This window comes from Larus michahellis, chromosome 1 (genome assembly GCF_964199755.1).
Source record: "Larus michahellis chromosome 1, bLarMic1.1, whole genome shotgun sequence".
NCBI lineage: Eukaryota > Metazoa > Chordata > Aves > Charadriiformes > Laridae > Larus > Larus michahellis.
This window is the reverse complement of record NC_133896.1, coordinates 97,950,003-97,962,061: the sequence shown is the minus strand read 5'-3', so window position 1 is coordinate 97,962,061 and position 12,059 is coordinate 97,950,003. Positions and strand designations below refer to the sequence as shown.

Here is a 12,059-nt window from a genome sequence, read left to right as displayed (position 1 = left end):
ACCCCAGCAGCAACCCCATCGCACCCCCTCCGAGGCGTGAGGGAGCACCGCGCCCTTGGAGACCCTCCGCGGTTGTGTAAAGCCGCCGCCGCCGCAACGACGGAGCTCCCCGGGCCATGACGACGAACGAAGCCACGGCTGCCGGGAGGCCTCCGGCAAGGCGAGGCGACTACGGGAGCGGCAGGGTTCCCCCTCACACTCCAGGCCTGGCCAGGCCGAAGCCGCTCTGTCGCCACTCACGACCCCTCCGGCTCACGGATCCGCAGCCGCTCCGCCGCGAGAGAGCGGGCGTGTGTCCCCACCCCCCCAATGGCTCTAACGCCTCAGGGAGCGCGCGTCGCACCTCCCCTTCTCTCAGCCCGCCCGCCCTCCGCCCCGCCATTGCTCCCGCCCGGACCAGCACCTTGAGCACGGGGGTGAGGTACTCGGCCACCTCCAGGGCCTTCCCCTTCACCGTGTTGATGACGTTCTGCATGGCTGCCGGTGGGCCTCACGAAGGAGGAGGAGGACGACGAAATACCTTCCCCCCCCCTCTGTCAACGATCGCCGCCGCGGCAGCCGCCCCGGCAGCAACGCCCCCCCACTCCCCACCCCTCACTCCTCCCGCCGCCGGTCACGTGACACCCGCCTCCCCCCCCGCCCTTCCACTGTGCGCTTCCCGCCCCCCACCATGTCGCACACGCGTGACGACACACCGGGGCTCACACGCGCAGAGCCCGGCGTGCGCGCCCTCGAGGCGGGAAAGCGCGGTGAGGAAGGAGAGGAGAGAGGCGGGGCGAGAAAGCCGAGGACTCTTGGAATGCGCATGCGCGCCCCGCCGCCACACGGGAAAGGGGCGGGGGGAGCCGGGGCGGACCCCCGGTTGCCCGCGGTCACGTGGCCGGAGCGGCCAGGAGGGTGGGGCGGGGCGGGGTGGGGCGGGGCCGGCTGTCAAAAGAGAATGAGGGTGCGCGCGCTCGCGCAGGAAGGGCGGACAGGGGGTGCGTGCGCTGCTGGGCGGGAGGGGCCCGGCCCCGCCCCGGCCCCGCCCCGGCCCCGCCCCGCCAGGTGAGGCTGGGGGGACCGGGGGGGCGGGCGCCGGGCAGCGCCTCCGGTTGCAGCGCGGCGGGTAAGCGAGCGAGCGGGTGGAGGAGCTTTGTGCGGGACGCTGTGGGGCTGGCCGCCCTCCCGCCGGCTTGGCGGGGAACCGGTGATGGGCGCTGGGGGCATGCAGCGGGGGTGAGGGCGGCGGGGGTGAGGGCGGCGGGGGGGTGGGATGCATGGTGTCGCGGCCTCCCGGGAGCCCCGTGTGCCCGGTCTGAACACCGGCCGCTGCTGTCTCACAGTCCGGCTCGCCCCCTGCGCGGCCGCGGCCCCGCTCTTGGCTGCAGCCGCGCCGTCTACCTGAGGTAGCGACGTGGCAGACCGGGCGGTCGGCGGAGCCAGGCGAGTGTGTTCCTTCAGCGCAGGGCAGCGCTCGGCGCCGCTGGCGGACCGCGCTGTCCCTACCGATGCGAGGTGGGTGTTCACCCCCGGTCTCCCCCCAGGCCCCGCGGAGCCAGCTTTCGGGGCCTGGTTTGAAGCCGGCCGCCCCGGGCCCGTTGAGGGTGTGCCATGGTCCGGCCGGTCCCCGCTGGGGCGGAACGGCGCGAGCCGCGGCGGCTGTTCATGGATGTTGCGGCCGTTAACGGACGTCCCGCCCGCAGCTGTCCCCGGAGGGGACAGGGCCCCGTGCTGGCCCTTCTGCTAGCCGGTTTTTCAGGCCTGGGGGCACGTTAACGGATCAGCCGAGTAACGGCAGCTGGAGGCGGAGAAGAGGGGTAGAGGTCAGGCTGTGCCTCCAGCCATCCCTGTTCCTCCCCTGCCTCCCGGTACTGAGCGAGCGCCGGGTCATCTCTGCAATGTTGCTCTCACTCCATAGCTGTGAAACTTCTCCTTGCTGGAAATGGGAACAAGAATACTTTAAAAAACGTTAAAGGAAAATAAGCGTGTAATTTATTTAAGCCTTTCAGCTAATCAGTATTCCAAAGTTGCACTCTTCTGACAATCTGGCCTCTTTGTGCCACCTTCTGAGTCACTGCGTATACTTTGTTTATTCCCCTTGCGGGTCCTCATAGCATATCCTTGTCTCTCTCTTAATTTTATTTTTTTTTTTTTAAATAAGAAAAGATAACTATAGAATGACATCATGGCTTGTGATGTAAGCTTCTTAGTATAAAATACCACAAGGCAGTAGAATACACAGATTTCACTATGTTTAACCAGTTTCTGGAAGTACCATTTATAGCGTATTTTCCTTTTGTCATCCAAAGGGCATTGACAGCAAGACAGCAGAATGAAGTCCAAGTGCTGCAGTCGGTTTGTGTTTTGCTCCAGGACAACCATCTATACCCTTCTGCTTGGAGGAGTGTTTATTGCATTGGGCTCAAGTCGAATCCTCCTGATGAAGTATTCTGCCAATGAAGGTGCTGTTGGGTAATAATGTGCTTCAAATAAGAAAGAGTTGATGATTGGGGTAAAACTGATACCCGAAAGCCTAGTTCTCCACCTGCAGAGTTCTTAGTATAAACATTCTATTACATAAATGATGACATGTATTGCTGTACTGGACAATCTCTGTATAGTCACCGGTCAAACATAAAGTGATAAATTGGGTTGTAAGGTGTATGATCCACGTGGAGATTCACCATCAAAAGATGAGGCAGTGAATTATCTTATAGCTGAATTTCAAAGACTAAATTGTTGTGTAGGCACTATCAATGGTATGTTTCTTGGCTGAAATATTTGTCTTGCAACAGGCTTAGAAGAAAAGTGGTATCATAGAGGGCGTGCTATAACTGGCCAGTATTACTGTTTCTCCTTCTGCCAAGTATTAGCAAAATATGCTAACAAAGAAAAGATACAGTCCTAAAAGAAGGAGGTTGTGTCATTCTGGAAGCCATATTTTTGTGAGGGGAAAGAGTAGCATACTGCTGTTTGGGGAAAAACATTCTTATTTTTAATTTTTTTTTAAAACAGTGATGTTCTTGAGTTCTTCCAAAAAGTTCTGCTGTAAACTGGGACCAAATGAGGAAAGATTTCAACCCAGAAAGGAGGACATTCAGGAAACTGTGTATCATAAAAATTGGAATATTTGTAATGAAAGTGCTGACATAGCCTTTTGCGTTTATGGAAAGTGGCTAAAATCCTGACTAGAGGGGTTAAAATAGTTTCTTGCTGTAATTATAAAAGCAGGAGACAGAATCTGATTGTGTACTCTCTAATTTTCTGAATCCCACAGATAACAAATATGATTACCTTCCTACAACAGTGAACATATGTTCTGAAGTAGTAAAACTGGTCCTGTGTGTGGTATTGGCATTATGGGTTAAGAAAAAAGGTAAGTACCTACATTTAAAATAACTAAAATATAGTTACTTTCTAAGAGTCCTCTACTTCAAATCCCATTTTTTGTTGTTTTTTTTTTTGTTTTGTTTTTAAATCATAGATTCACATGTAGTAACATGGAGTAGGTTCTGCTAGTAAGGTTCACTGGAATTGTGTCTGCCATGCTGAGTTATAACTAAATTTTACTTTTGTACCTTCACTTTGTGGTGTAAATTCAGGTGTTCTTGAGTTGTACGTACAGTTGCTGAAATGGGGACAGGTAAGTTGACTTAGAAAGTATAACAAAAACACAGTCTAACATTTTCGGAATTTTAACACAGTATCATGCTAGGATAATAGGAGTCATCTCACTGTGAAGTCATGACTGAGCAGAAGCTTATAAATTTTATTAACTCAAGGATCACCCTGTATGTTCTGTTCTTCTGACTGCTTTCATTTAAAAGCACCATCACCTTCCACTGAAGAGGCTTTGTGTAGTGGTATTTGAATCGGAAGCAACATATCAGTGTTATAATTCAAGGTAGCTTTGTTGTGAAGACAAACTTGGGGGCTGCTGCTCAGAAGAAGTGGTGTCAGGCTTCACTAGCTACTGGTTTGGCATTGCAGGCTATTTTTCTTTTTTCTTTCTTGGCTTTTCTGTTGATGTAAAAAGGATGAGAGGTTAACTTCATAGCATTTCAAGATGGTAACGAACAGACGTTTAAATTGGAAGAAGGTGTCAGGCACTAGAGACTCGTGTTAGATTGAACTGCTGGTTTTGTCAACTTCTCTATTTAACAGTCATACCTCTGGCAAGCTGATGAAATTTTTACCTCCACCATTTAGTATAGATGTACCTAAGACAGTAAATATATTCAGTTGGTGTTTGCCATCATTGCCTACTGCTGATTACATGTTTTCTGGATTTCTTTCTTTTTTTCTTTTTTTTTTCCCCCCGCTTTTTCTTCTAGATGTCTGAGTTTTGCTGAACTCAATGTGTCAGTGGTTCAGAAGAGGATTAGATAACATTGTGTAGTCTTAAATCTGTGCTAGCCTACGGTTTATCACAGTCTTCCTCATAAAGTGTGTGTCCTGAATACCTAAGTAAATTTATTCTTTGTGCCTTGTCCTTTCTTTCTTCCTTCTTCCTATATGTTTTATTTTTACCCAGATCATGTGCTCTGTGGTACAGATACTGAGTTCTGGTTTATTTTGTATTTCTGACATTACTGGCTGCTCTTTGGGTGCTGTATGAACAGATCAACTGTCTGTGTCATTGTTTCAGTTCTAGATTTGATTGATAATCATCAGAAAATCATACCCAGTAATGATGTCACTATTGTGTGGGGACTTTGTGGTGCTTTTTGGCCCTCAAAGAATGGTTGACAATTGAATTTTTGCTCCCAGTGGACAAATAACTCTGATGGGGGTAACAGGTTCCTTCAAGTTTTCTCTGCTGAAGTAAGGAGGTGAGTGCTCGTAGGCACAGGACTGCCGCTCTAGCTGTGTGTTCTGCCCTGGATCTGTCCTCCATGTTGCCAGAGGGCTGTTGTATCTCAGTTTTTTCAGTCCAACAATGTTCCTGAAAACTGAACAGTGTTATCTATTATGTTATAAGGGAATGGGCTTTTGATAATAATAAAGATGTCTTTTCTTACTGATTTCTTTTCCTTTCAGAGGGTTGTTTGGATCATCCCTTTGAATGTCTTACTTGGAAGAATTTTTGTAATTCCATGAAATGGTCAATTCCTGCCTTTCTTTACTTTTTGGATAACTTGATTGTCTTCTACGTACTGTCCTACCTCCAGCCAGTAAGTATACATATACTGAATAAAGTATCTTCCAGTGTCTTAATGGTAGGTAACGTTGCCCTTAGACTACACTGGAAAGGCAAGATTTTCAGGTAAAAGAATGATTTGTTACATGACCAGCCTGACCTTCCTATTCTCTTGCCCACTCATAAGTGTTGTACAGCTCTCTAGAGAGTCTCTGTGTATTTTCTCCGTCCGAAGTGATTTAGAAATAGGCTGAACTGCTTAAGTACTAGGCAGGTTTTCAGTGCTTTCCCTCCTTTGTATTCTTCAACTCTATATTTCTCTTTCAATGTATTTGCTTGTCTTGCTAGTATTTAAGCTACACTTTTCTACATATGCTCAGGAAATAGAACTGGTTTTGTGCTTTCTTTTATTGCTAGGATAGTTTTTGGTTCAGAATCTATGTTTGAAGTTAGATGGAAACAGATGGTTAGCGCTTGTTATAAAATACTGTGGATGCCCCTGTTTGACATTAAAAATAAGTATAAACATTTCTGTTCCTTCTCTTTCCCAATTTCTCTTTAAAATATCGCCCTTCTAGGTGTACATCTAGTGTTTGGTTTTGTAGTTTGTTGTGTGGGCTTTTTTGGTGGTGTGTTGCGTTTGGTTTTGTTTGTTTTTTGTTTGTTTGGTTTTTTTACTTTAGGAAGGAAATTCAGCTATAATGTTTGCAATAGCAAAGCCTGATGTTTAGAAGGTTATATAAACACTGTTGCTTTCTTAAGCAATTTGATTTGGCTCAGTTAAGGTAATCTTTTGTAAAATGCACAGCTTTTATATTTTACACCCCCACACACCTTGTCTCTCTCCGCTCAGAACAGTGCTCTAAGATTCCTCTTTTTTAGAACTCTTAGCTTCTTATATCTTTTAACTGGATATATTTTATGAGGGTTAGCTGAAGTTGTAACTTTATCATGGTAAATAAGTATTAAAAAAGATAACTAAATGCCTGTAAGATAGAATACCTTGACAGCGTACAAGATTGTGAAAGGGAAAAGGTGGAGGCAAGATGCTTGAAAGAAGGTGGCCATACCTGACTGAACTTCATTTCATGTGACTTTAAAAACTAAGTAGGTTTGGGACTAAGTCGTACCTTAGTGAGCAGTTGCTTGGAGTATGGAGTTGCTTTGGTGAGATTTTTTTGCTTGAAGCTTCAGCTATAACTGTGGATACTCTTTGGTGGCTAACATTTCCTAGTGATAAGACTTACTTTTGTTGTCATGTAAGTTAGCGTATTCGTGATCTTTGGTAATTTATTTTCTTATTCCTTCTCATCTAGGACAGAGGTCCCTTGAGGCCTCAAAGAACACAGCATCTCAAAATTAATTTATTGTAACTATCCTGCTATATATTTTGATCGTATCACGTTACCAGAGATGTTGAATGGGGGGCTTTGACTGTAAAGCAATACCAGAGTACACATGGAATACTTGTACATTTGCATCAAGCCTCTTTTTTTTTTGTGGAGTAGTTTCTGCCAGATTCACTTGTTTATTCAATGTTTTTCTCCTTCCACAGTGTTCACCTAACATGAATATTTATTGAGTTGTAATCTTGCAGAGCAGAAAATTAAGCTGTGGTTTCTTAGGCAGATGTCTCGTGTGTCAGTCTTCAGCTTACTTGAGAACCTGTGTCATGCTGTTTCATAAGGTTTATTATTCAGCAAATAATATGTTGGAATAGAGTGGAACTAAGGTAATAGGAAAAGGGCCTGTGCTTTTCCTCTGGTAAATGAAAAAGGCTCTGCTATTGCAGAATTGGTAATGTGGAAATGCAAATGAGAAATTTCAAGATAAAGTCTGTGTTTTGCAGTTCTGAATCCATGTATTTTTTTGTGTAAAATTGTCTAAAAAAGTGATCTCACTCTAAGGCTGAATTGAAGGAAAGAGTTCAGATGCCTAGATTTTTGTACATGTACGGACTACACAGAGCAGTCCTGAATAACATATAGTTTGTGAAACAGCCCCACCTCCCCAAAAGAACCTTTTTTCCCCACTGGTGCTGGTAGATTCTGTTCTTTAATGGTAACTGCAGTGCCTAAAAGAGTCTCTTCTTGGTCCAGTGTCCCAGTATAGGGCGTCTAATACAGGGATCAAAAAGACAGTGAGTTTGCAGCTGGGATCATTTTTATACAGCTATTCCCAAATTAGACAGGAGCTTTAGAGTTGTCTTCAGTTGTACTTTGAAATAGGTAAATTTTTTAGTACAGTTGCAGTCTTGAAAATTCAAGCCAAGCACTTTATTACCTTTGATAAATGATAGAGCAAATGCACTTGACATACAAGAAGTTTTATTTTCCTTGTCTAAGTGTGGGATTTCATGAATGCTGCAAGCTGACACTGCAGGCGGAAGCAGCCTCACCTTCCCCTATTCTTTTCTTTCATTTTCGAGCAACTTCCTCCTCTGTGCTGGCAGAGCTGGTTTTGCAGCTGACTGGTCAGCCTGGTTGGGGAACTGATCTGACAGAAAACTAAACAGTTTTCTTTTTTGTTAAGTAAGTTTTCCGCTGGATTGGTTTCCTCGCATCTTTGTTTCAGTACAGCTTTCCCCACTACAGTGGAACTCAGTGGAGAACCAAACCAAACTGTGGTTTGCTTGAGATTTTGGAATGGGACTTGAATGTCATTTTAGGGGCATGTTATTCTACTTGGGTAGAGAAGAAAGTTCAGTACCAGGATGATGCTTTTCACTCTGGCACCTTGCAGAAAGGTGAACACTTAAAGTTAGTGGGCTTTTGATGTCCACACTGTGTCTCGAGTATAACTTTGTTCCCCTTCTTCTGTTTCTAGGCAATGGCTGTACTCTTCTCAAATTTTGTCATTATAACAACAGCTCTTCTTTTCAGGATAGTGCTAAAGTAAGTAGTATTTAATAAAGTAAATGAAATTTTATATCTTCCTAGACTCGATGCAGAAGTTAAGCTATATTCTTTCTCTTTTTCTGATGGGAACATTAATTCTCTTTTTTTGTCGCTATACCAACTTGAAGAGATTGCTTTGTTTTCTACATCTGAAGGTGTAGGAAATAATAGCTTATTAGGAGTCCCTACATATCTCTACACATTTGCTCAGCTGTAATAGGAAACAACTGAAATAATGACTATATAGTTGTTGGATGGTCCGAATTAGGGTTTGGGTACTTATATTTGTAGATTAAATCTCTTGTTTCATGATTAGCAGTACTTCTTTGCAGTCTGTTGTAATTCTTAATTGAACGTAAATGTAATCTAACAAGAGGGGATGAGATATGTAAGAGTGAAAGATAGAGGTGACTGGTAATATTGTGCCAACCCTGATGTGTTTCTGGTCAACTGCATAGTATGTTTTAAAAAGTAATTATATGCCTCTTCATTATTCATGTGACAAAAGCCAGACTCTCTGTCCTGTGTGTTCTGCTCCGCCTCATTTGTGCTCTTTATGGTGTAATTTAGATTCACAAAAGACTGACAGGGAAACGGATGTTAACTTCACACTCTACTCGGAAAGTCACTTGGGTTGAACAGGGAGCAAAGATCCTTTTCTGTAGGTGTTAATATACCAAAAGTGTGTCTGATAGTCTGACTGGAAATGCTTTTTCTCAGTTGCTTAGTTTTATGCCTCTTGTGAAGTCACAGTTTACTCAGTCTTCCAAATTTGTGATTTTCCCCAAAATAAACAGGCTTTACTTGAGTGAAAAAATAGTATAAATAGTTCTAGCAGTCCTTATAAATTATGTTCATAGATTTATATGATTTACCATCATAAAATGCTAGAAAAGGGCAAAAAATCATGTGGGAAAAGTGAAATCTAGTGAAAGTTTACCAAAGAAAAAGGGTAGTTATTTGAGTGTCTTTGATTTCTTTTTATCCATCAGACCTCTGTTTCCATGGAGACAACAGTTGCTTTCAAGTTGTCAGACACTCAGTGCCTAGAACTAACATGATCTTGAAAGACTTCCCTTAAATTATCTCTACAGAATACTCCATTTTGTATTTCTGTGATTGCCAGGCTGGGCCCCCTTTGACATAGAAAAGCATGCTGCGACTTGGCATTTTACTGCCAATTCTGAAAAGCCAGGATTTTTCTTTGTGCCTGTCTCTGTCTCCTTGTCTTTGCATGATGTCTTTTATGTGTTTGATAGAGCTTGTTCTCCTGTCGTTTAATTTGTACCACTGTGTTTCTAAAGTTGATGGCTTTTTTGTTTACTCCTAGGCGAAAACTCTCTTGGGTACAATGGGCATCTCTGGTGATTTTATTCCTGTCCATCGTTGCCCTGACTCTAGGAACTGGAGGCCATCAGCAGAGCTTGGCTGCACACGGATTCCATCACAATATGTTTTTTAGTCCATCTAACCACTGCCTTCTCCATGCTGGCCCTGAGGAAGCATGCCTGGAAAAGGGCAACTGCGAAACACCAAATTTCCTTCCCAGCTTCCAGTGGAATGTCACCAGTACCATGGCAGGAGCACTGAAACCTCTCCGCCTCAGCCTGGGCCATCTGCTTATTCTGGTGCAGTGTTTCATTTCTGCCCTGGCTAACATCTATAATGAAAAGATATTGAAAGATGGGGATCAGCTTGCTGAAAGCATCTTCACGCAGAACAGCAAACTCTATGCTTTTGGGGTGCTGTTCAATGGGCTTATGCTCGGGCTGCGGGCTAAGGACCGGAGGCAGATAGGGAATTGTGGCTTCTTTTATGGGCACAACATCTTCTCGGTGGCTCTCATATTTGTCACAGCATTCCTGGGGCTGTCTGTAGCCTTCATCTTGAAGTTCCGAGACAATATGTTCCATGTTATGACTGCTCAGATCACCACTGTCATCATCACCACCGTCTCTTTCATCATTTTTGACTTCAGGCCTTCTCTAGAGTTCTTTTTGGAAGCTCCTGTAGTGCTTCTCTCCATATTCATCTATAATGCCAGTAAACCAAGAGGCCTGGATTATGCCACTCTGCGGGAAAGGGGCAAACTCGTCAAAGGAGATGCATGGGAGAGGTCAAGTGGGGTAAGGCTTTTCAGTACTTGTCTCTTCTGGTTTCTCTCTTGTTTCACCTCCATTTATGCTATGGAATGTTTAGAAGATTCATTTTGCATGTGACTGGACTCATCCCTCAACTCAAACACCAAAACTCTTCAGTATTTCTTAAAATCTTTTAAATTAATTGAGTATTGCTTTGCATAGTCCACTTTTTCAATTCGTGAAGCCTAGTTAAGCACTGCTTTCCTGCTGTGACTGTAGACAGTCCTGTGAGCAGCTTGAGCTTTGTACAAATCCTCTCTTGAAACCTTTATAACCAAAATATTTTACTGGCTCTGAGTGTCCAGGAATTGGAATTGATGCCCGGGAAATAATTGTGCTTAAGTAGAACTGATAAGTCTGTGTAGCTGAGCCTACATCATGAAGAAGTTAGTGTATTTGATGTTAAGATTATTTCTGCCTTAACAGTCAAAGGTGCCTGAAGACAAAAAGGTAATGTTTAAATACAGTTTTTTTCTTAAAAAACATTCCCTCCAGGCCCATTATTGTTTTTTTTGTCCTAATTTGAATAGTAATCCACTTAACTAGAACATGCCAGGGAGGGCTTGCTCTGAGATGCGTCATTCAACTGAGCTGAGCAGTCCGTCTGAAGGGGAAGGGTAAATATTGGTGTACTTTTAGTCTGCGTGTACAGATGTGCTCTGTAATACACGTTGCAACCAGCAGAGTGTGCTGTCTGTGTTTAATCCTAAGAAATACTAAACTTGGAGAAGGTGTTTCCCAGAAATTCCACATGGTGCCTTTTTAGGCTGTTGTTTAACAAACAGTAAATAAAAATATATATATTTTGGTATACCAGACGTTATCTATTTTAGCACTTATGATTGAGCAGCTGTGTTAAAAACAAATAGCACTCTGTGAGCAGGCTTCCTGATGAAGGAATGGGCTACAAGCTGTTTTAGGGAGCAAGTTGGTAAAAAGTGTTAAAGTTACAGGTAATGTTTTTTATGAACATGTATATCCTAGAGCAAGATTATAACACACTGGTAAGAGATTTAAATCGCAGGGTCTTGGTTTGGTATAAGTGATGCCTTCAAAATAAACTTGACTCTTTTTTGTCTGTGGTTTGGTTGGTTGTTTTTTTTGTATTAATAACAAGATAAGTTTTGCTTATGTTATTCTCTTCTGCTTCTGGTTCCTGTAGGATGGAGAAGAATTTGAGAGATTGAACAAACCAAGCAGTGACATCGATACAGATGAAGATTCCCTCTAGCATGAGGCTGGCTCAGAGAAGTGTTATTACTCATAGTGAGAGAATGTTAATGTTTTATTAACATAGAGAAAGGTAATTTTTCCCCACTTACAGAGCAATTGAGACTGTTTTGGGGCTGGATCTCCGAGGTGGATAAGGAAAACATTGAAGCCATATATATGGAGAGTTGTATTCACTCTTTCTATCCATGTAAATCAGGAGTTCCAAATGTGGTGAAAGCAGTAAAATTTGTAACTGATGCAGACAAGAAGAGGCTTGGACCCTGGACTCCGCAGTCTGGGTGATGTGCTGCATTGTGGAAGGAAGTCCTGGACGCTAACCATATGTCTTTCACTGCTTTGGTTGATTGTCCTGAGTCACTGCAACTTCCTGTATGAATTCCTTGGTTAGCAAAGCAGAGATAAAACCATTCTCTACCTTGCAGATGTGATATGAGTGTTGATTAATGTTTTTGCTGCATCTTCCAATGTACAAATGCTCCAGTAAGTTTTATTTTCAGGACTTAAGATGTTACTAATAACCTCATCAATAATGAGGCATGTTGACTGTTTTATTGTATTTTGGCAGTTCAGATTGACATATCTCTATCTGAGTAAAAGGGTCTCCCTGAACCAACCTCATCAAACTTTCACTTGAGAATGTATAATAAATCAAATAATTTGGGTTAA

The 12,059-nt window shown here is 43.8% G+C and overlaps 2 protein-coding genes across 9 annotated transcripts in view; one reads left to right on the top strand and one right to left on the bottom strand.

Moving 5' to 3' along the window:
• Window positions 1-816, bottom strand: part of ATG3 (autophagy related 3) — a 24,898-nt gene extending 24,082 nt beyond the window's left edge. Inside the window, exon 1 of one of the 3 annotated variants that reach the window (XM_074594988.1) lies at window positions 404-816. In XM_074594988.1, the coding sequence (XP_074451089.1) occupies window positions 404-475 (72 nt within the window). In that variant the 5' untranslated portion in view covers window positions 476-816. Of the gene's footprint in view, window positions 1-24; window positions 309-403 lie in introns of those variants that run through there. The other 2 variants (XM_074594996.1, XM_074594981.1) reach the window with 2 other exon arrangements.
• SLC35A5 (solute carrier family 35 member A5) lies at window positions 676-12,059 on the top strand. Of its 6 annotated transcripts, none has more exons than XM_074594951.1 (7): window positions 676-749; window positions 2,292-2,444; window positions 3,260-3,358; window positions 5,023-5,156; window positions 7,949-8,016; window positions 9,350-10,145; window positions 11,323-12,059. In XM_074594951.1, exons 2-7 carry the CDS (start codon window positions 2,315-2,317, stop codon window positions 11,389-11,391), a joined length of 1,296 nt encoding a protein of 431 aa, XP_074451052.1. In that variant the 5' UTR covers window positions 676-749; window positions 2,292-2,314; the 3' UTR covers window positions 11,392-12,059. The 6 variants fall into 6 exon arrangements, with proteins under 6 accessions (XP_074451052.1, XP_074451062.1, XP_074451019.1 ...); XM_074594961.1 differs by lacking the exon at window positions 676-749 and adding an exon at window positions 915-946; XM_074594918.1 differs by lacking the exon at window positions 676-749 and adding an exon at window positions 920-1,047.

What these genes read in the sequence shown, in the direction of transcription:
- SLC35A5 (XM_074594951.1), top strand. Translation starts at nt 2,315, where the DNA reads ATGAAGTCCAAGTGCTGCAGTCGGTTTGTGTTTTGCTCCAGGACAACC. An exon ending in ATTATGGGTTAAGAAAAAAG is followed by an intron (nt 3,359 to 5,022) that starts GTAAGTACCTAC and finishes TTTTCCTTTCAG; the next exon opens with AGGGTTGTTTGGATCATCCC. An exon ending in CATGGGAGAGGTCAAGTGGG is followed by an intron (nt 10,146 to 11,322) that starts GTAAGGCTTTTC and finishes TGGTTCCTGTAG; the next exon opens with GATGGAGAAGAATTTGAGAG.